At 35.3% G+C, this 24,754-nt stretch overlaps 1 protein-coding gene and 1 long non-coding RNA gene across 2 annotated transcripts; both read right to left on the reverse strand.

Moving 5' to 3' along the window:
- Nucleotides 1–1,112: 1,112 nt before the first annotated feature.
- On the reverse strand, nt 1,113–24,547 carry slc12a7a (solute carrier family 12 member 7a). The gene is given in 27 exon segments (XM_058755687.1): nt 1,113–2,150; nt 2,346–2,479; nt 5,520–5,534; nt 5,661–5,830; nt 7,261–7,371; nt 7,598–7,705; nt 7,926–8,057; nt 8,137–8,306; nt 8,597–8,792; nt 9,803–9,954; nt 9,957–9,970; nt 10,061–10,165; nt 10,244–10,363; nt 11,163–11,261; nt 12,880–12,998; nt 13,172–13,346; nt 13,466–13,523; nt 13,644–13,742; nt 14,888–15,052; nt 15,233–15,444; nt 16,016–16,251; nt 16,467–16,597; nt 16,683–16,737; nt 17,949–18,095; nt 18,222–18,353; nt 18,517–18,602; nt 24,136–24,547. Coding segments are annotated over 27 exon segments (3,357 nt in total). The 5' UTR covers nt 24,260–24,547; the 3' UTR covers nt 1,113–2,058.
- Nucleotides 3,077–5,513, reverse strand: LOC131526953 (uncharacterized). Its single transcript, XR_009267563.1, has 2 exons — nt 5,134–5,513; nt 3,077–4,769 (listed from the first exon to the last, which is right to left on the reverse strand). It is a non-coding gene; the product is annotated as an uncharacterized LOC131526953 (long non-coding RNA).
- Nucleotides 24,548–24,754: the final 207 nt, after the last annotated feature.

Genomic DNA, 24,754 nt, shown 5'->3' on the forward strand with positions numbered 1-24,754 from the left:
AATGAATTATTATTTAAATTATAATATTTAGAATTAGCACAAATACAGCGACTCTGTGTCTTGTATGAATGTGAGTCAAATTTTGCTAAACATACGTGACATGATCATTAAATCATTTTGTGTTTCCAGGGTGAAAAGCTACAGAGGCTTTGGCACAAGGATCCATCACAAAACATTTGCATCCTGTAGTGCTGTGAACAAAAGAACCCATTATGTTAAGAGCACATCTCCACTCTATGGAAAAAGACAGAAAAAGTGGTTGTGGAATCCTCAATGAATATTTTTAATCTTTACAAAATAAAAATCAAGGGGCTAAAAATCACAAGTATCAATTTGTAACCACTGACATGTTTATGTAATTTTATTTCATTGTGTAGTATCACCATATTACCCAACAAATATTTTGACATTTTTAACAGTTTGTATTTTCGGTAACACTTTATTTTAGGGTCTCTTAACTAGTTGCTTATTAGCATGCATATTACTAGAATATTAGCCATTTATGAGTAGTAATTAAGCACATATTAATGCCTTATTCTACATCCCTAATCCTACCCGATACCTAAACTTAACAACTACCTTACTAACTATTAATAAGCAGCTAATTTGAAATTTATTGAGGGAAAAGTCGTAGTTAATAGTGAATAAGTGTTCCCTATTCTAAAGTGTTACCGTATTTTCTTGCTGAATTTTTAAATAAGAAAGCCCTATTGCTAAATAAAGATCATGTTAAAGATATAACTATAATCGTTTTACCCCTATGTGAAGGCAGGTGAGATAAAAATAGCTCTGGATACAGTGTGTTTTTATACTAGTGTGCACCAGGACACGTGCTATAACTGTGAGCTACTGAAATTAGTCATTCCAAATCACATGATGAGAAACCTTGCCATGGGAATAAACTCAAAATAGAGCCTAATGTGAAACATCAGAGGCATATTAAGCTAGTTAAGGTGTTTAACAATTTTTTTTTTTATTTTACTTTTTTGTCATTGTCTATGTTTTTGAGTATCAGTAAAACACACACGCACGCACACACACACACACACACACACACACACACACAATCTCCCTCTACTGGAGAGGAGGGTGTGCGTTGTGCAACAAGGTGTGAGTCTGCAGTTTTATGCAAGATTATAAGGTCCATGTTTGTTGATTAAAAACATTTTCAGAAAATATTCAGCAATAAACAGTTCAGTCACTATATATTTTATTTACACATTTTCCAATTAGGAGTGTAATCATATAAAAGACCTCTATGAACACTGAATTTACCTTCATGATGGACACTTAAAATACTAAAAATAAAGGTTCTTTATTGGCATCCATGGTTCCATGAAGAACCATTAAAATCCATTGAACCTTTTCACAGTTCTTTATACTGGAAAGGGGTTCTTTAAAATATTCTTCACACTGGGAAAAAAAAGAAGATTATTTAAAGAACTGTTCACTGAAATGTTCCTTGGGGAACCTTAAACATTTAGGGGAAAAATAGTATTAAAACAAACAAACAAAAAAATACTAACCGGCCTCAACCATATGATTTGGCTGATGATATAATCATGATTTTACACATAATGCAAAGTGAGCAATACTGATAACAAAACAAAAATCTTATGAATCAGACAAACATCACACAGTGCATAAAGCTCAGCAGAAGAATATGATGAGATACAAAAATATATACATTTAATACATATAAATTACAAGCACTTTAATGATTCAAACACAGTCCCTTCCCAGACGTCATATGACTCAGCAATACAACAGCTGACGTCACTCTCTTCAAGTCTTATGGGATAAATCTAAGCCTGTCTTTATTTAAATGATTATTAAGGACCACATCTAAGGACCCTGTATACACTTGATATTAAAATCTGTTTGGCGATCCAATCACGAGTGGACAAATCTAAATGAAAAGAAAATGAGAAGAATCCTCTTGGATCCTCAAATGTGTTGTGTTGGCCTGCAGCCGGAGTGCTATTGCCTGTCCTGAGTCCATCTGTATAGTATCTGTGCAGCTTTGGACAATCTCTCCTCAAAGAAATATTCATGATGCTACGAGTAAATGGTGATGACTTCCCTGCCGCTACCTCGGACCAGCAGCACCCGGTCCAATCCCTCTATGAGGACCTCCAGGAACTCCATGTCTGACCTCAGAGTGAAGGAGAAGTGCGGAGAACTGCTGTACATGAAGGTGACATTTAAACTGTAACTCACTACGAATTAAGCTCTAAGTCTGAAAGAAAATGACAGACCATGTTATCAAGATTCTTTCCATTACGTATCACAGCCCCTTTTTTAGCAGACGTGCAACTGTCTGCATTCAGCTGATGAAAGGATACAATTCTCGTCTCCGCCCTTGTTTTTGGGTGGTCCTGGCATATTCAGCAGCACCAGTTGGGCTCCCTGGGATTTGTTGACTACAACCTCATTCAGTTTGACTGCAGTGTGCATTCTTCTCACGTTAGTCTGATCCCTGTGAAAAATCAGCCATTCACATTTAGCATTAAGACTTAGCGGTTAGCGCTTAGGGAAACATGAACAATAGTAGCCTATATCAGTTGTACTATATACTAATATATCAGTTGTATATGACAGATCAATAACAACTGAATATGCACATGAATGTAGAAAGTAGAAGATCAATCACAATTTAGTATTTAAATGCTGCAATGATGTCGTCAGAGCAGTGCAGGTCAGTAGATTCCTTTATGCTTACTTAAGATGGAAAGAAATCATAAAATATCTTACCAGTAGGCCTATATATTTTTTACATATATTACATTTGAAGTAAGATTTTTTTTAAATGGTTTTGAAAAAAGTCTCTCATGATCACCTAGGCTGCATTTATTTGATCAAAAATACAGAAAAACTGTACTGTGAAATATTATTGCGATTTTAAAAATGTTTTGTTTATTTAAGGGGTGTCAATGTTAATACAATATTTTTTAACGCAAATTAAATGTTCGATAAGGTTTGACCCCCAACTTCTTCCCGTCATCGCAGCGTGGAAGGTTATCTATCATTGTGTGATGAGGGTACAGCACCAGTGTTGCCAGGGTAACGGCACAAGTGGGCTATTTTGAAAATACAGTCGCGGGAAACATTATAGAGCCATGGGTTACGTTTTTTTGGGCTACTTTTATCATGTACCGCGGCTGCCCAAGGTGTATATAGACAAATAAAAATGAAAATAGATCCTTTTACTAATGTGTATTATACTTGGAATGTATCCCTGGCAACTTAAGAACAGAGAGGCGGTTAACATCACAAACAACGTGAGTTTCAGCAGAGCACGTTACACAGCAGAAATAAATATGACAACAGCCACTATAGATTATATAAAATAATAAACACACGATTACGATAGGATATTTGTATGTTTTATACAATACATAGCAAAATAGCATATTTTAACAACAGTAAACGACCAAATTCCACATGTGATCGCAAAAGGAAGTTATTACAAACACTCGATGGTGGTTTGAAGTGAGTTCTGAGTAAAAGTGTACTATTAATCTCATAAATTGTCTTATGAAGCATGATGCTAATATTAGCTCTAATGCACCTGCAGAAGTTACAGGTCCAATAATGCATTTTGTCATAATACTTCACGTAAGGTCGCAAGAAAATGTTTTGTTGTATTTATTTAGAAATACTTTTGGTAGTAGTTGGGTAAATGCATACTGGGATTGAAGCGATGTGGCTTGGTAAATGTTTTATTGCCAGTATAAAGGCTGATAATGGCTGAATAAAAACAAAAGAATAATGATAAAAGAATAATAAGGATTATGTCTCATACCTGGTGCAAGTGTGAAAGGTTCTGTTTCCTTAAACTAGTTTGTCACGCATTTCTTTATTTCAACACATTTACAGGTAAATCCTAGTATTTTAAATTTGCGATTAATCATGATTAATCACAGTCCATGACTGTGATTAATGCGATTAAATTTTTTAATCGATTGACAGCACTAGTTTATTTTTAATATATTTAAAGTGTAATTGATTCCTGTGATGGCAAAGCTGAATTCTGCAGCAGCCATACTTGGTTCTTTTTATTATTATTAATGTTAAAAACAGTTGGGCTGCTTATACACACACACACACACACAAATATAAATATAAATATAGTTATATATATTTTTTTCCATTCAGAATTGATGGACAAAGTTCAAATGAACAGCATTTATTTGAAACATATTTTTTTAATAACATAAAAGTTTTTAGAGTTACTTTTGATCAGTTGAATGCTTCTTGATGAATATCAGTATTCTTTTTTTTTTTTGAAGTTTTACTGACTTACTGTATGTTTGTAGTTGGTAGTGTATGTCTTAAAGTACTGCAGCTTTAGCAGAGATTCATACTTGATTGTTTGCTATATCATGAAATTAGTGAATATATTTTATTGTATTTGCTTAAAAATGCTTTGAAACATGACGGGGATCCATTGCTCAAAGGCTGATATCTTTATCTTAAAGACTTATATTCTTAAAGACAGTGCAGGATTCAAGGTCGAGTGATAGATTTATAAAAAAAAATTAGAAAAAATAAAACTATTGTTTTTTTTTTACTTCTTCAGAAATTTCTTCTGATTTTTCTTAAATCCTTATCTGTGCAAAGGATTACAAAAAAGAACCATCTACTTTGCTAGAAAACAGATGAGCCTGAATTATCCACACAGCCCTAGATGAGAGAAATGTAAAACTAATGTACAATTCATCCATATGCTAATGTTAAGTATGTGTTAACTACGGTGGCCGAGAGAGCTCAACACGCTGCAAATAGAAAAAACACCTGCAAATTAAGAAAACAACTTCATCAATTTGACAACACACGCACATGCAAATGCTCACAACACAACCGAATAAAGAAACGCACTGCAAATACTCACAGCACAACCAAACAAAGAAACTTCTTATATTTGGTTGTGCTGCAAATAAAATTCTTTATTTGGTTGTGAGCATTTGCAGCGCGTTTCTTTATTTGTTTGCGTTGTGAGCATTTGCACCACCTGCTGTCAAACTGATGAAGATGTTTTCTTGATTTGCTGGTGTTTTTTCTATTTGCATGTGTTTTCTGAAGTTGCAGCGCGTTGAGCTCTCTCAGCCACCGTAGTTAATAGCCAGAAACAGATGTCAACAGCAACAATAAACAAAACACTCTTAATTAATACAACTAACGGCCAATATTCTGCAGCTTAGCACTAAAAATAATACATACCATCATACTAGCTGACTAACTTCAGGTGTTATCCCAAGCAAGCACAAAGTTAGTGTTGAAACACATGCAAACAGAAACATCTACGTCACAATGCTTCATGCTGACACATGCCGTGACTGTGACTCACACTGACTCAAGCAGGCCACACACAGAGACACACACCAATTCATGCCGCATGTTTAGTGTGACACACATGCAACACATCTTGTTTATATCTACTACTGTAACACAGACCAGACAACTAATACAGACTCTTAAGCACACAAATCGCTTGCACAAGAGTCAAAGAAACTTACAGATTCTCCCACTCTCTGGAAGGACAAAACAAAATATCTTAGCTTGAAAAAAGCAAACGTTTTTATTTTGAAACATGATAAAACAGATTCAGATGAACTGCAAAATTGACTTTATTGATTTACGGTCTTTATTGGACTTACGGTTTCATATTGAAGATATCCCGCACAGTCATGTGAGCCTCCCGGTGGCGGTTTCTCTCACTAATCAGCTTCTCTTTAGTCCAGGTCATATGGACCCGGTCAGAAGTTGGCGTGGCCTTGTCGTTCAGAGTGGCATGTGACTTAGTGTTCCTGTCATGAATCAGCTGAGCCTGAAAGAACAAGACACACTCTGTTTACAACAACAAACTCCATTAATGTTCACTGAAAATGCTGCTGGATAGCAGACTGGCAGGACCTAGATAGACAAACTTTGTTAAAAGAACCACTGAAAAGATCAGCTTGGGTCAAGGAAATTTCCTTGGTGGTCCAGGCAGGTTTATGCTGGTCTGGTGTGCCTTACTGGATAATATACCACCAGCACATCAGTTAAGCTAATCTTTTCAGCAGGGAATGAATGTTGTGGGAATGTTGCGATATCCACAAACAGAAACAAACTATGGATTAGTAACTAGACTGACCACAGAGTAAATAACCAAAAACTCTTCAATACAGAAAGCAAAAGTAAACAAACAAATACACCACAGCTCAAAAGTTTGGTGTCATTATGAAAATAATAAATGAAATTAATAGAATAAGAAATTAATACTTCTAATCAGAAAGGATGCGCTAAATAGATCAAAAGTGATATTAAAAGACATCTATAATGTTTCATAATGTTTCCCTTCTCTTTTGAACATCTAAGAATTCAAAAAAAAAAAAAATCATTCACTGTTTCCACAAAAGTAATCATATTTTAATAAATATAAGAAATGTATATTATATTATATTTTCAGCCTTGGTAATTAAGACGTTTCTTGAGCGCTAATTTAGCATATTAGAATGATTTCTGAAGGATCATGTGACACTGAAGACTGGAGTAATATGCTGAAAATTCAGCTTTGCATCACAGGAATAAATACATTTTAAAATATATTCAAATAGAAAACATTGGTGAGCATTAGAGATTATACTTTTTTTTTTTTTTAAACCCAAACTTTTGAATGGTAGTGTAGTTTGATTAAATAAACAATCTTAAAATAAAGTAGAATACTTAGTGGAGTTGCAAACGTTTTCACTCAAAACTCAGTATCGAGACACTCTCATGCTCCATAATGACATGCAGACATGCTATAAACAAATAAAACTATGACATTTTCAGGGCCACAGTCATTTCATTGCCATGTTATGCTTATTGCTAAATAATAAGGAATTTTCAAATTGATGAGGTAAAATCTATAGCAGAATTAAGAGTTGCAAAAAGCAACCATTGGTGAAAGCTGTGGCTCTGTCATGTCTCACAATGTGAAGGGATTACTGCTTTTCCACTAAGGGCTGGTGTCAGAGATGGTGCCCAATCTGGAACCGAGCTGCGCTTTTGAACACAAAAATCCTGGTCTCCAACAAGAGGACCAGTGATGTCAGTGGGCACAACTTCCACAGCTCCCAAGTCACTGGCTCCAGCTCAGGCACCAGCCACAGTGGAAAAGAGCTAGTTTGGATGGAATGGTTCAGAAGAGGTGGACAGGATGGTTATCTGGTGCTAGTAGAGTTGACGGAGAGTAAACGTATAGGATCGGTAAGAGTTAAAAGCCTGAGCTACCTCCTCGTCCAGAATTATAGTTGGCACTTGAAACTTGTTGCTTTGAGTTGGTTTCTCTCCGTAGGGCTTCCTCTTGATAGAATTCCGGGATTCATCTGAGATGCTTTGAATCTGGCAGTCGCCACATAGCAAATAATCCAAAATTGTTAAGCAGGAGGAAGAGGCTTCATGTAAAACAGAGCTCTAACTCTAATGCAAGTAATACCTTGAAACTGAATCTAAAACTTATGACTCTCCATGAAGTGCACTGACTGCAAACACATTGATTTAAACCCCATAGAGTCCCATAATAACCAAACAGCAATAACAATAGAATAGATTGCTGGAGAAATATTACCTCTCTCTCCCACTCTGTCTTAGAAAGCTGCATTTGCTTCAGCATCTGAGAGCGTTGCTCCATCACAAGGGTCTTCTCATACGTGAAGGCCGAGATATCGCCTGCTTGCTACAGAGACATTGACATATTGAAAAATTCAGTTCCAGTATCTTGCAAAAATGTCACCATATTTACTATACTATACTATTATTATTATAATATAATAATACATTTCTTACATTAAAATGTTTTAATAATTTATTCATAATTTAGATTAATAATAAATTATAATAATTATAAAAACATTATAATTGATTTTAAGCCAATGCAGATCAAAATTATATCTCACCATTTCCACAACTTCCACCTTTGCATCAAGACGCAGATGGTACAAGAACATCTGTAGGTCTTTCTTCATCTGGATGCTGTTGTCATCCATCTGAGCCACTGTGAAGATCCTCATTTTACACCTTCTCCAAACCTACATGATTTCAGGGAGAGAAAAGCAATATAACTATTGGTAAAAAATGATCAGTTTTCTGTATCAGACATTCTGTTACCTTGTGCTGGCGGAGCAGGAACGGAAGAAGCATGAGTAGACCACCATCGTGGACAATCCACCAGACATCAATGGTACCCTCAGCTAACCGGTCCTGGTTTGTGGGAAAGGTATCGATGTTTTTTGCCACTAACAGGGCCTGGTGGGCAGCTGTTGTCTCTCTGACGGTTTCTTTGGGACAAAACATTGACATAGTTTTTACTATTTTGTCAAACTGACTGATATTACTGCAACGATTTCACAAATACCTTTCACAAACTGATCTAAAATGACGTGGAATTATTGTAATACTGCAGCGTTTTTGGTACTTTGAGACCTAAAGCCTACAAAAGCTCACTCAAAATAAAGCTCAACTACAATCTTAAGCCTTATAATCTTCATTAATAATCCCTGACCTTATTGCCTTAAACTGATTATCTGACTTTATGACAGCTTAGTATCAGAAAATGACACATGCGCACCGATGAAGTTCTTCCAGGAGAGGGAGCTCTCGGCCTGTTTCCAGTTGGCGGGCCAGGCCATCAGCACTGCATTGTGCTTCATGCCACCCAAGCCTGCAGACTGGATCAGGTGAGAGAAACCATCCCGCTGGTTAGAGGACACCACCACATGACAGAAACCCTTTGTTTTCTCCTTTGCCATGGCTGCTTTGATATTCTGTGAAAAAGAAAAAACAAAACAGGGTAATGTTAGTAAGTTAACATTATGTTGAATAATTTTTAGTTTGACATAAGTATGGTAAATACAATATGTACTGGGACATAAGCTGAAATAAATAAAAATGCTGTTAGAAAGGCAACATATGTGTCTATATTTAATCACTACTAATCCTTGAACTGTATTTAACAAAATGACAAAATTGACTACAGTGTAGATTAAAAATTATAGTAAGGTGAGGAATCTAAAAGGGAATTTGTTTCATGACTGTCATACAATGTCACCATAAGCCATAAACTTATTACAAGGACTTTCACTCTTGAGCAATCTGCAGTTAAGTGTCTTTCTCAAGGGCACGATGGCCATGGCTTATTTTTTGCAAGGTTTGAGCCAGCAACCTTCTGTAAGCCAAACCAGAGTAACCACACATAAACTGTGAGATTTCTATGTGAATTCTATACTATACTGTTATATATTATAAGCCCTAAATTGCCTAATTTGACAACATAAAATATTGCCAGCATTTTCAAATGGGGCCATTGTAGCTGTGTAGAAAAGCCCTTTTTGTTTGTTTTACTTTTTAACATTACCTACATTTTTTCTTCTGTATATACAATGAAAAACCTCAACATTTAGTGGTGCATTTATTATTTTCTTATGGTTGTAAGCTGTTCTGAAGTGCAAGGTAAAAAAAAAAACTATGCCTAAAATTGGAAAAAATACATAATTCATTATTATTAGTAGTAGCAGTAACAGTAGTATGTTTTAACTCTAATTATAACAATCAAGACAGATCTATATTACTGTTGTAAATTACAAGTATACTGTAAAATAAAAAAAATAAAAAAATAATTTTAATAATGCACCGTGTGTTTCATTTATGAACCACTGTTTGGGAAACCCAGGAATACGCAATAACCTCAAAGAATGCTATTGAGTTGTCAAAGCCAAAAACAAATTGGCTTTGCTATCAAAGCCAAAGAGGCTTGGCTTTAACTGTATGCCTTCACCTTTTCAGAGAGCTTTGCATCTGCATCACGAGCCATGTAGGTGCCCTCCAGCACTGAGCAGACGATGGTCAGGCCTTTCCCAGCCTTCAGCTGCGAGGTAAAGGAGAGCAGACGTGGATGTTTTACCCCCAAGTCAGAGTCCAACTTTAGAGCACCAGCAGCTGAGGTCTGGAAGATGAGTTACATTTGAAATATTTGCCTTAGATTCTGTCAAGTATGAAGAAGCTTATACAGCACTGGATTCTTCTGGATGCTCACCTCCAGTTCTTGGTGTGAGGTGGCGCCTCCTCCAATTTTATTAGGGCATATTGAGCTGCATTAAGGGATAATCCTCGAATCCCGTCTCCCCATTCCTTCTCTGCCCTGAGGTGAAATAAAATAGGGAGTTAATATAAAACATTTTGCTTTAAAACACTATGAATAAGACAAACTCTTGCTTACCCTCTGTATTCAATGTACTTGTAGATGCATCCAGAAAACAGAATGACAACCAAAGCATAGTACCAAGATGAGACGAACATGAGTGACAGACTCAGGCTCATCCCAAGAAAAGAGAGGGACCTGCAGACATTTAAACAAATCCAATGGTGCATTTAATGGTAGTTCACACAATCAAACATTAACTCAGACTGGTCCATTCTACCTCGATTTACATGCAGATGGAATTAAATAGGCATTACACTACACTTGTTTGGTTAATGAAAAACCAATGTCCATGTAACAGCATGAATTTGTAAGCATGTAGGACAACAAAATGTGCCCTTCCCACAAAGCTGTTGCTTGTTGAGAAAAACTGTTACCAATGTTGTTTGGGTTCCTTGCTGCTTTTATTATTGAATTGACCGTATGACATTGTTGGATGCAAACTGGGGCCGGTTAAATAAAGTTCTTAGACAAGTCTTAAAAAGTTAGCCATTTCTTTTTCTTTCTTTTTTTCAAGGCGGTCATAACTTTTTAAAGTAAGTTTCAAAAAGGTAGTTGGTCACACTAGTTAAGACAGACAGTCTTAACATAGTGGCTTTGTTTATGCAACTGGCCCCTGAACTGAACTGAAATGATGACAACACTGTTTTCTACAGTACTCCTTTAAAGTTTAATTGATCTACTTTCATAACTGATGATCTTTACACAGTTATTGAATGGAACTGAATCAACACTGAACTGACCTCAACTGAACAACGACACTATTGTTTTTCTTAGAGCTGCTTTACAGCAGAATTGATCTCTGTTTGCACTTTTGAATCATTATTTTTCTATTTATCCTTATAAAGCTGCTTTGAAGTAATCTGTATTGTATAAAGAGCTGTATAAATAATGGTGACTTGACTTGTTGCTCTAATAATCATAAAGTGTTACTTACCAGTGGTAGAACTTGAATCTTGGCCTCCAATTCGGGGTGCGTAGAAGTGTTTGGACAGCACAAGCCAAGTTTACAAAGAGGTAACACATCAAGAAAAACCTGCAAAGTAGAAATTGGAAGCAGGATTATTATAGTTAACTACAACTACAACTAAAACTAAAACCATACAAAACATTTTGTCAATTGAAATAAAATAAATGTTAACTGATTTTCTTTCATTTAGTTTAAATTATACAAAAATTCACCAAAATAACTAAATCTAAAACTGAAATAAAAATGGATAAAAACTACACTACACCAGCCAAAGATTTTTGTGATTTTTATTATTTTTTAACAGTTCTATGTACACTACCAGTCAAAAGTTTTTGAACAGTAAGATTTTTAATGTTTTTTAAAGAATGTTCTTCTGCTCACCAAGCCTGTGTTTATTTGATCCAAAATAAGCAGTAATATTGTGAAATATTACTACTATTTAAAATAAATGCTTTCTATTTGAATATATTTTAAAATGTAATTTATTCCTGTGATCAAAGCTAAATTTTCAACATCATTACTCCAGTCTTCAGTGTCACATGATCCTTAAGAAATCCTTCTAATATGCTGATTTACTGTTCAATAAACCTTTTTATTATTATTATTATTATTATTATCAATATTTAAAACAGTTCAGTAAATTTTTCAGGATTCCTTGATGAATATAAAGATCAGCATTTATCTGAAATAAAAAAATATTTCTAACATTATACACTATACCATTCAAAACCTTGGAGTCGCTATATATATATATATATAATTGGTTTTTGGGATGTTCAGCTGTTTTCTTTTTTTTTTATAGCAGCAAATCAGAATATTACAATGATTTCTGAAGGATCATGTGACTGGAGTAGTGATGCTAAAAATTCAGCTTTGAAATCACAGGAATAAATTACATTGTAAAATATATTCAAATAGAAAACAGTTCATTTAAATAGTAAAAGTATTGTAAAAGTAAAAGTATGTTATTGTTTTTGCTGTACTTTGGATCAATTAAATTCAGGCTTGGTGAGCAGAAGAGACTTTTATAAAAAAAAACAAAAAAAACATTAAAAACCTTTTGACTGGTAGTGTACATAGAACTGTTAAAAAAATAATAAAAAACACAAAAATCAGACAACAAAATTAGTAAAGCTTTAGCAAAATTTATAATAAAACAGACAATACTTTAAATTCAAACTATTAACTAAAACCATAATAGTATCTCAAAATATTTAAGTAACACTGATTGAAACACTGCAGGTGATGACCACAAATACAGTCAGGCACAATTATAGTACAAAATTTCACTGATACACATTTTATAATATTCATAAAATTATAAATATTTTTAAAAATAGTGTTAATAATAAGTGTTAAAAATAAAAATTACTTATGTTTAACTGTAAATCTGTTCATCATAAAAAAATCTCTACTGTTACAATTTGTTTAGAAGCTAAATTGATATTTGTGCAATAGTGTGTAACACTATGTGTAAATGCCATTAAGTCATTAGGTGATTGCATCTGAAATATATTTAAGCACTTAAATTAGTCAATTTCAATGCAATGCAATTTTGCATTGTTTACATTTTGCATTTTTATAGATTTTACTCCCTTAATCTGTGCAAAGAAAAAAAAAAGATTCTGTCTGGGTCTAGTTATGTCACAAAGTAAAGATGTGAAAGCAAGGAGAACACACTCACATAGAGAGGATGGGAGCAACATGATCCAGGGAACCAATGAGGATCCCAATCTCACAGATCGCTGCAGTTAGGAGTAAGGCCCAGGTTGGCTCACCATTAGGTTTGCTACGACCAAACACCTACCAGAAAGAAGTAGGCCATGTTAGTCTTCATAGTCAAGAGCTTTGCACACTGTCATTTCTGTCTTTCTATATATTTTTTGTAAGTAAGAACAATTCAAACAGACCAGTGCCTCAGGACATGTAAATGTGCCTTTATCTAATCACAAAGGGAAGCCAGGGCATGTTGTTACCTGTAAGAATGGCATGATGCCATCTCGAGCTATAGCCTGAAGGATCCTAGGAGCACCGGTGAGGCTCTGTAGCCCCGCCCCACAACAGGAGAAAAATGAGCCAATCACAATCACCCAAGAAGATGGCCAAGCTAGTGTTGCAACAGCTAGAGTCCCTTTAACTGACTCGCCATACCTATTACGAAAGCGAGCATGTAAAAACAGAAAGAATGTATTAAATCTGTGACCGCAGGTCTTATCTGAACTGATTTAGAAAGCATTTTTGTAAACCAGATATTACCAAACAGCACTTACTTGTCTCGCAGTGCCACACCTTCAATACATGCTCCAAATAACACCACACAGGAAAGGTCTGATTAGCATAATTAAGGTATTCATCTGACCTGACAAATAATTCATTAAAAAATTGTTTACAAAACCAACTGCTTTAAATTATTTCCCTAGAGGCTTCTTTTTTTGCAGACAAAGATACAGATAATGGAGGTGGTTGCAATAGCCATAATGGTACCAGTGGGAATAGATCTCTGAGGGTCTCTAAGATCTCCAGACCTGTTCGACCCAGCCATGATTCCTGTGAAAATCAGAGAGATTCTTTTAAAACACTTTTCCCACAGCAAATAGTTTAACTGAACTTTTCAATATTGTTGTTCGTTTTTAAACCACATCGGGTTTTTTTAGTAGTGAAGCTATTTGATGTATTAGGCACAATGTCTTTCAATACATTAACAATATTTTACACAGTGTTACACAGAATCTTTCTTTTGACTTGGGTACTTATAAAAATCAGCCAAGTGTGTTAGAAAAATGCTCTTGAAATAGTTTGCAATTCCATCTGAATCATTCACACAGATCAATCACACTTTGAATCATTTGAAGAGGTTTCTCTCTGTATAAAACCTGACACCAAAAGACCAAAAAGAGCACTCAGTGAAGTGAATGTTTACTCACAATCCACTGAAACCAAACCTGCAGGTGAATCATCTCTTTTGTAAGCAAAATAGGTTATAAAAAAAAAAAAAAAAAGTTCTGTTTTTAGTCATTTGTTGCCAAAACAGTATCAAAAAACTAAAAACACATGGAAGCACAAGTAACATTGTGAAGGGCTCACAATTTTGCAATTTTCGGCTTTCATAAACAGAATTGTTTTTACATAAACAAATGGAAAAGACACTGTAACTATAAACTAAATTGTCTATTTCAGACGCTGTCACACCCTACAACCTTATCATCTGCACAGAGAAACTGCCACTAATGATGGACTTAAAGAGGATTGTAAATATATTTCACTGGAACTTGGTCTTCATTAAATCCACTTTCAGTTTCTGTTCTGAGTTTTACTACTTTATGCATTTATTTGCGTTCAACAGCAATTGTTATTTATGTATTCAGCTAATATAACTCTTGTTAGAGCACTGACATTTTTGCTACAATTTCATGTCAGTAAAAAAACAAAAGCACCTAAATGACACAATTTTTTTTTTTTTTTATGTAAAGCCTACAAAATATTATGAAACCAGGCAGATGTAAATGAAAATGTAGGCCTTTCAGTCACTTTTCATGCTTCATGTGACTGTAGAGTTGTTGTAATAATATGGTGATTTTTGTCATTTTGGATCTTGAAAATCCCACATTCCATTTAATTATACTGAAATTCACCAGTACTGCAAAAATTCACCTTTCTGCACAAAAAAAGAAAGTCATACAGGTTTGAAATACCTGTAACTGAAGGGAAGTAGATTCCAACCAGAAGGGTGAAGAAGGTACTGATGTCATTGAGGACATAAATTGGAACGTCATTGGAGTTATCTGAAGCTCGTTCTGAACTCTGCCCCTCCTTCTCCACTATCGTCTTGTATTGTCCATAGTGTCCCCACATGTTATCTAGGAGAAACATTAACACTTAGTAAAACACTGAGCAACCTAAATTGAAGTCTTTGTGAAAAAGCATCAGACAAAAAATACAAACAAACCGACTATTTAAATTTGTTATCATCATGAAAACTAATTTGAAGTTAAATGAGATTTATATAGCTTGCTGTGTAATTTTATTTGACTGTTCACCTGATATGACCCCGCTGAGCAAGCCAGGAACAGCTTGAATCTCTGTTAAATTGTTAAGGGTGAAGTATTCATCACATGTTTCATTTTCAATGCCACCTTTACAAAAAAGCTTCCATAGTTGGGTGGGGGTGGTTACGTTGTTGATGAGATCTGTCTTTAGACACTTGTCAAACCCAGAATTTTGCAAGGTGCGGTTGCCTAGCAGACAAATTCTGTTGATGTACAAAAGAGACCAGAAATGTAATTGTGTTCAAATAATATGCTCCATCATATTCAATATAACGTAAACATTTAAACATTGTAAATTAAGCTATAGCAAATTTTAAGCCGTAGGCTTTTCTAGACCCAAAATAAATAAATAAATTACAATAAAATAAAAAAATGAAGTGTCCAGAAACTTGCAGATGCAGTTTTGTTGTAATGTCACGCCATGTAGCCCAGGCCACAATGGCCGAAGTACCGATGTGGAGGGTTAGAATCACATATAATTTAATCATATATAATTTGTATATAACATCACGGGCATCATGAGAATTTGTTACATTGCTTCCTGTTAGTGGGACAATTTTGCCCTCCACTGTGCTGCTTTTTGTTGTTTTTGTTGCTTTTTATAATGTGAACAATATAAGATTTACTTTAACAATATATGTTTTTTAAGACTAATTCCATGTCATGTTTCCGACTTGAATGTGAGACATAATAATTTGTACACTTGAACTCAGCGTAATGTTTTATGCTGTGTGAAGTTTAAATGTCCATGTAAAAAATTACAGCAACACTCACTGAGAATTGGGAGGCTTGATGGCAGATTGGATGACCCCTGCATAGATGGCCATAATTGACAGCATTACACAGGACAGGAAGACCAAAGCCATCTTGTTGACATATTTCACTCCAACAAACACTACCAGAGTCATGATAACTAAACAGCATGTTCCATAAATGCGCATGTTATTTTGCATTCCAGTTGGCTCTCCAGGCTCTGTTTTAAACACAGCAGCATTGGGCATTATGTATATCTGTAACAGTGAATGAAAGAGAGAAAGGGTTATTGTTATCATACTGAGGATCCATAAGTTAATGTGATTTTTGAGGTTATGTCTAGGGCAAGTTAATGACAGAATCTGCTGACTCGTGTTAGTTCAGTGCTGACACGAGCTATTCTGTAGTGCTGAATAAGTACTGTTTTTGTTTGCAAGAAATTGTTAATGTTGGTCTGTAAGTTTTGACTCACCAAAAAAATTTCCATGGTTCCTAGTATGTACATAGAACCTGCAAATGTGGTGCCCAGGTAGAAACACAAACCCACTGCTCCTCCAAACTCTGGGCCTAATGCTCTGGAGATCATGTAGTATGAACCACCAGCTAAAGCGGGATAAGAAGAGAATCAAGTTGACTTAAAACAAATATGGAATATAGAAAAGAGTGATATAACAGATTAAAATCATACCAGGCACTACACCATTAGTTGCAATGGCACTCATTGAAATTGCAGTCAGCATTGTCTAGAGATAAGAAAAAGGCAGATGCAAAACAGATTTATTTATATTAACAAAATACTAAATATTTTGTTAAATATGAGTGGAAAATATATGATCAAAAAAGGCTATAAGAATACCTCATATAGCCAAATGTGTATAGAAACAAAAAGACAAACCTGTATATATGGCTTGTTTCAGGGTTAATATAGTCTTGAATTTTTTATTTAGTTTTTATTTCTACTGGCAATTAGTTTTTTCAATTAACTTGATTTTTTGTTAGAGTTCACCTTTAGTTTTAATTGTTGCAGAGCTTTCCAGTTTTACTTTTAGTTTTAATATTTTAGGGCTGCCAAAGTTAATGTTCAAACTGTGTCTTTTCAAATTTTTTAACATCTGCATGGATGAATGTGGTTAAGGGATTGGTGTACACGGATACAGGACAATCTTATCAAAGCAAATGGACAAATAAATAACCATTTTTTGTTGTTGTTGTTTTTTACAGCTGGTAAATCCCCAAATGTTTGCCATATTGAATGATCCATGGTCAGTTTTTCTCATTCTTTGTAACTGACAACAAACTGTCAGCTTCCTGCTCCACATAGCTACATTTTTCTGCGTACGGATATGTCTTGACATGCATGGGAGAATTACGTATGCAATTTCCTGTGAAATCCATTCTGACAGCTCTAAAATATAAATTGTGTATTTAGGTAAAGGCATGGTTTGGAAGATGGATTTTTTACACACTCAAAGATTTGCAAAGGTTTCAAGTTTTATATAATATACTGAGTTTAAAAGAAAACAAAAAACTTTTAACTTAAAAATTTAATTTCAACTTAATTTGTTTTTTGCAGTCCTATTAGTTTTTATTAACAAAAAAAAAAAAAACACAGTACCAGGCTTTGAGTAGGCTAGTAAAGTTCTTCTGCACCTGTCATGAAACTGTTGGCACAAAGTCTGAAGCTCATAGTTGTCTAGAAAGTCACAATATAGAATCAAGATTTGTCACTGGAATTCAATAATTATTCCGATAAGGAAGTGTTGACATACTTTTGGCCATGTTAAGCTTTTCATTTGTTTGCGTGACAAAACTGTCAAAACTGACAAAAAGGCATTTTTAAGTGATTGAAGAAATGGCTTCATGTGTCTTTTCACACCTGTATACACTAATAAACTCGGTTAGCAAGTACAAAAAACCTGTTTTTAAACTGAAAATGGAAGAAAAAACAACTCACGCAAGAACAGCACATGAAGACGATAGCAAGGGACTCCACGATTCCCGCGGTACCCACTATCCATGTGAGCCGCAGGAAAAGAATCACTCCCAGAATGTTCTGCATGCAGGGCAGGAACACACCTATAAATGTGCCCATCTGAGGGCCCTTGAAACAGATTGACACACAAAACGAAAACATGAGATGGCAACAAAATGTCTGCGGAAGCTGTGAATTCAATGCGTGTTTGAGAGTCTGTTAACCATTTCGGTGCGAGTCAGTTTGGAGACTCACATTTACGGTGACCCTCTGAATCCCATCCTCACTCTCAGCCTCCTCGTGCTCGACGGCCCCCTGGGTTATGTTGGTGTAGTTGGCCAGTTTATTGAGGAGAGATGACACCATTGGTGTGCTGTCCATCTCATCCTGTGATAGAGGAGCCAAATAATTAATACATAAAGCATTGCATTGGAACTTAGAGACACTATATAAATAAGGTGAAGTATTTTATTTTAACATAATGTTCTCAAACAGTGATAGCTGATGCATAAAGATGAAAGGGTTGCTTTTAAGCAGTTTGTTAGCCTACCTCATAGAGAGCCATATTCTTGCCATAGATGCTGTCATCATGATCCGTACTGATTAAGGAGCTGGTTTCTCTGGGAGTCTCGTCACCTGGCAAATGAGAGAAAACATAAATAAGGTTTAAATCAGAGACAGGCTGATTTTTAGTTTAAAGGCTGGAATATGCTACACCATTTAGAAAAAATGAAAGATATTTAATCTAAGGGTTATAAAATGGATTTTTAATGTAAATTGCTACATACCAGACTTTTAAGTCACTCCAAACACAACAAACTCACACAGAAACATGCACCTCATTGTTAGAAGATGCATAACAGACTTTTTTTTCCACAGAATTGTGAGATATAAACTCACAATTGTGAGTTATAAAGTTATATAACACAATTCTGACTTTATTTCTCAGAATAACAGTTTTTAACTCGCAATTATGAGTTTATATCACACAATTCTGAGAAAAAAGTCACCTTTTTATTACCTTTTTTATTTTTTATTCAGTGGCGGAAACAGGCTTCCATAATATGGTACAAAAAAAAAAAAAAGTTAGAAGTGTTAACTCAACTTGAAAAGGTTTGTTCTTGTCTTGGGAAAACATTACAAAACTCAAATTTTCCACATAACTCTTCATCTGTTATTTTAGTCAAGAAATGTAACTGAAACCTTTCATTTAGACACTGTTGAAACAAATAAAGGGTCACGTCATCTTTGAAATAACCCGCAAAGTGTTTAATGTCAGTATGTTGTTTAATATGCCATGATTGTTTGCATTCACCATATATATGCAGCAAACAAGCATTAGATATTTTGCTTAAACTTTATTTTTATAATCCACTTTTGACATTATACTAACTATAAGTAACTTTGCAACTACATGTCAACTAATGCTCATTAATTTGCAAATACATGTTTACTAACTCTTAGAGTAGAATAAGTTGACATATACTTGCAAAGTTTCTCAGAGTCAATTTCATATTTTCTAGATCCATCAAAAAAGTGTTAGAATATATTAAGCAGACTGTCTACTAATACTCAAATGACTGCTAGTTGACATGTAGTTGCAAAATAGCTTACTGTTAGTAGAATGTCTAAAGTGGACTATCGAAATCGCTAAAGTGTTACCGATATTTTTCTAAAAGACATTTGAAACTGTGAATTGTGATATGTTTTTTAATATGTTTTAATCTGTATATACAGGGGTGCACATAAGTGGTCCGCATGCGCGACCAAAATTAAAAATGTGCTGTGTAAATAAGTTCTGACAGCGCATTTGCGTACCGACATGGTTGACAGCTGTTAGTGTAAAATTACCATTTTAGATCGACAAACTGTACCGTATAAGATTTCTATCCAAACTGAAAGCATAATCTAGGCTACCGCTGCCGTTTTCAAAGCAAAACTGTCTGTGACATTTCATTCACTGACGCAATTCTATCAGCAGCGCTAAACCCGGAAGCGCATAATACTTACTTGCCGGCAACCCGCCAAAATAAAAGCTCGCTGATTTTACGTTTGAAAATGATGAAAATAAAAATTAAAATAATGATAATAAAAATAATAACATTTTATTTTTAAGTTTACTATGAAATAATTGCATTTGTATGTAATACTGGCTTTTTATTTTAAAATAAAATAGAATTATCACACTTGATTATTTATATTTATATACAAAAAAAAAAAAAAAAAAAAACTAAATAAAGTGCAATGATATTATTATCACTATTATTAATTATTTTTTTAAAATATTTTATGGGTCACACTACATGCCATGGCGCGTGTGAGGACATAACCAAATCTCCAGGTTCTCATATGAGAACCAGGCTGAAAAACTTATGTGCACCCCTGTGCAGGCCCGTAGCCAGCTATGAGGTCACCGAGGTCCGAACCTCGGTAAATTTTTCATGTTCAAAAATAAAATTTGTTCTCTGAATGACCAATTTGCTATTCAACTCCTCATATGTCTGTATGTATAATTCAGTTTAGACAGTTTGCAAGAATGTTTAGCGTCCGTGGTATGAAAATGATCGCTGCGGGACGCTGGCGGAGTGAACGAGGCTTGAGAGAGTTGCGAGTGAGGACTGGTTAATGGTTATAAATAAAAACTATAACAGTATTGTTGCATGTATAATAAACAACTGATAAAATTATCCACCCCATAACTATAGAAATGTATTAACAAATTTTGATGCAATAAATAGGGTATGATTTAAAATTAAAATCCCTCCAAAACAGAAAACTTCTTTCTTTCACAAAAATTTCTGTCTATTTTAAAGTGTTAATAGTGTATAATGAGTTGTATATATATAGGGGTTATTATAGCACAATTCTATAATAAGAGGTTATTATAGCATCCAATCTCCCCCCAACCATCCCCTCATCCGGACCTCACTAATTTTCAAAGCCTGGCTACGGCCATGCCCCTGTGTATATATCTTCTTAAACCCTCACATCAGGAGACCTGTGAGCTGTCTACCGCACACCAAGAAACATATGTTGACGGTAAAAAAAGAAAGTGAAACATTACCAATGTGTATATATAGGTCGAAGCATTTTTCCCAGTATGTGAAATTTCAAATGCTCAACATTAATTAACAAGTCGATTTAAAATCAGCTTACTCTTGCCATTGTAATGATCTTTTGATGATCCATATCAATGAGATTCTAACTCACCTAAAGTCTCTACATTCAAACCTTCTTCACACTCCATGCTGTGAGGGAGACAAAGGCGTGAACGTCTCTGATGAACAGCAAGAACCTTTTTACCTCGTTTGTTTAAAAGAGGAGACGCTGTGCCTCAGGAAATTGCTGTACAGTCTGCTCTAATGCCAATCTGTCTGTTTGGGACAGGACTGCAGCTGATTTCTAATTTATTCCAGTTCAGTAGTCTTCACTTAGTCTGCTCGACTTGTTGCAAGCAATGCAGACAAACTCCTTAGCATTGTCAAGAAGGACGGTGGTCCGTGTGAAGGAGTGCAGCCTGTCTCTGCATCTCAGCAGTTGTCCGAGTCTCCTACCTCTCGTATCTGATTGCCTCTTTCTCTCTCTTCTTCACTCGATTTTTATACCATTACGAGCTTTATGAAGGTGATATCAGCCTCGCCCTGCTCTCCAGTTTGTTTTGTTCTCTCTGAGGTTCAAAAACAGCATCAGACTGGTTCTGTGCTGTATTTCTTAGACCCTCTGTACTGGATCACTGACTGAGCGCGAGTCTTGAATGACTTCTTATCAACTCAAGGAGGGGATTACAGTAAAGGCTTAGTCAAAACCAGTTAGTCAACCGAAAGAGAATATTATGCGCAGAAAGAAAAACTGAATTCCAGTTCATCGGCATTGCTAGACCTCATTCGTGCAATTTTAGAAACATTTCAAAGTGAAACTTAAGGAATGTGTCCAGTGTGAAATTACTGAAGTAGTTATAATATGATTATGATAAACATTTAAAGATTTATATTTAACTAAATATTAGATGTGTATGGGAATGATTTATATTTTATAGTTTTTAAGCAGTGACACTCAAACTACTGAACAGATTTAAGACTGGGCTCATTGCTGCATTGAGGTACAGGTATTGCTGCTGTTTGACAGACTGAGAAAGTTGATTTTAAAGTTGTAGTAAACCGGGAGATATCTATTTTCCAGGCCTGTGCTGCCACTGGATCTAATTTCAGGTCTCTTTCCGCAGTGAAAACAGAACAATAACAGAGGAGGTTCATAAAAAGCTTTCAAGGTTTCCGAAACATCCTTTTCCTGAGAATTCCTTCCATGTGGCTTGTAAGTTGTGTTTATCATCCTGTACACAGCTAATTTTGTATATAAATGATGAAATCCCAAAGGGACAAATCTGTGATGTTTTGGGAAAGCTCAGTTGGCGTGCATTTACTGTATAAAGACCTGATTTTAAAAGTATAACAGATTCAGACAAATATAACTATTAATAATAACAGTTTATATATATATATATATATATATATATATTAAAGTGTAATTTATTCCATTGATATATTTATGATATATGTATGATGTAGGGAGAATAGGGAGCACCTACTTGAGGATGGAAAAAGCATCAGTTTTATGCAGAGGCCAAAACTGAGCAAAAGTATGCAATTTAGTACAAATGTTATTTATGTGGCCAAAAGATAAGATGAAATTCTCCTAATAACACAAGATGATATTTAAATGCTTAGTTTTATGATCAATACAATGATGATCGAGAGATAAATGTTCCCCAAATGCCTTATGTATCATATCTGATACTTGCATTTTAACATGATTTTCCATATAAAATGATGTATGGCTAATCAAGTAAACCCAAATTGACACACAATGTATTATGTTTACTTTATAAAACTCATTATATTTTTTTGTAGTTTTCACATTAAAAAGATGGCCTGAATAGGACATTTTTATAGTTGTATGCATGAACAATCAATCAGAGGGCAGAAGGCACGTAGAGCACGTTTTTTTTTTGTCAAAGTTCTGACCTTGTTAATTTATAGGAAATTTATGTACTCTACTGTAGGGCTTTATAGGGTTAATGAGGGTTAAATGTTCATCTGATGCAGCCTATACAAAATGCTTTTACAGCCACGGGAAGGTTTTTTCACAAGCAGTATTTCATCTTGAAAGGGAAACAGCACAATTAAACTTATTTTTGTCATGGAAAGTTTTAAATGTGCCAGTTAAAAGGAAGATGACAAATTCCATAATGATGAGCAACAAGCTCTGCTACACACCCCTGTACACACATTAACACACATAAAAGAAAACAGATTATGTGAATGGATAACAATGAACTTTAAGATGATTATGCCTGTTCCAATAGTTTGTCAAGGCAGAAAATGATCGACCAGCAAGCTGTTGACGCCAGACCACAAATTCCTCATTTGATGTAAACAAAGATGTAACAAGCTACACTACAAGAATCCTGATGTAACTTAAAATGCCTGATGAATGAATCTTATTTCAGATTCTTATTTCATTTACTCACTCTCATGTTGTTCCAGACCTATGAATTTGTTTCTTCTGCTAAACACAGAAGAAGATATTTTGAAGAATGTTGGTAACCAAATAGTTGAGGGTAGCTACTGACTCCATAGAATGGAAAAAATACTACAGATGTCAGAAACTGTTTGGTTACCAACATTCTTCAAAATGTATTTTTCTGTGTTCAGAAGAAGAAAGAAATTCATACAGATTTGAAACTTGAGGATGAGTAAACAATGACAGAATTTTCATTTTTTGGGTGAACTGTCCCTTTAAATTTGAATGGAATCCACAAAAGAAAGTTCAGAACGTCCAGAATAGAAGAAAACATTGTGCAACTTGACTTTAAGGTTTCTTTTTTATACACAAAAATGTGAAGCAACAGATGAAAGACGTCAGAGTAAAAGAGAAACAGGAAAATGAAGGAGAAAAAGGCACCAGCAAACCACCACTTGTTTACACTCCATGGAAGATGATTTCACAAACACATGGCAGTAAACATGGCACACGTTTGCTTCTTCTGAGGATGCGCTTACTGTAAACACAGACGCTTTTAAGAAAACCCAAGCCTTGTGCAATAAGCCTTTAAAAGTTCTCCTCTTCTGTTTGCACATGTCCAGGCAGGTTTTCCACAGAAAACTCTCACCTGAGTTGGGTCCCGCTGCTGTGTATGGCTCCTCCTTGTCCTCTTCTTTCATTATCTCTCCATCATAGTCTGGATTTGATAGAGGGGTGTCCTCCACCGGCAACACTGTGAAGTTTGTGGGCATTTTCCCTCACACCATGTGCTCAGTGTTATATTCCTTGAGTCTTTTTTTCTCGGTCTCACCCCAAGTCTCCTGGGCTTGCCAGAGTTCGAAGTTCTCTGACTTCTTCACAACTGTTGTTCAGACGCGGCAGCCCATGTGATCACTCTCAACCAAATAAGGAGCTGTACACAACTCCTCCCTCGAGGAATGACGGGCTGTTCTGTCCTGCCACAGAGCTCTGAGCTGGTGCTTCCTGTTTAGTGCTAACTGCCCTTCTCATTGTACCTGTGAAGGCTGGGAGGGGAGGTGATTGTTTGCCGTGTCAGAGTCATCTGAGACTGCCCAAAGTGATGGGAACAAAAGGATAAACACAATGTGGCATTCCTCAACACCAGCCCAATTCCCTGCCCCTCCCCCTCCTGACGCTCCTAGTCTCAAAGGAAATGTGTGCTACAATCACTCCATTCAGGAACCATTAGGACAGGAGAGGAATTAAAGCTTAAAATAACTGCATCA

This window comes from Onychostoma macrolepis, chromosome 02 (assembly GCF_012432095.1).
Source record: "Onychostoma macrolepis isolate SWU-2019 chromosome 02, ASM1243209v1, whole genome shotgun sequence".
Lineage (NCBI taxonomy): Eukaryota > Metazoa > Chordata > Actinopteri > Cypriniformes > Cyprinidae > Onychostoma > Onychostoma macrolepis.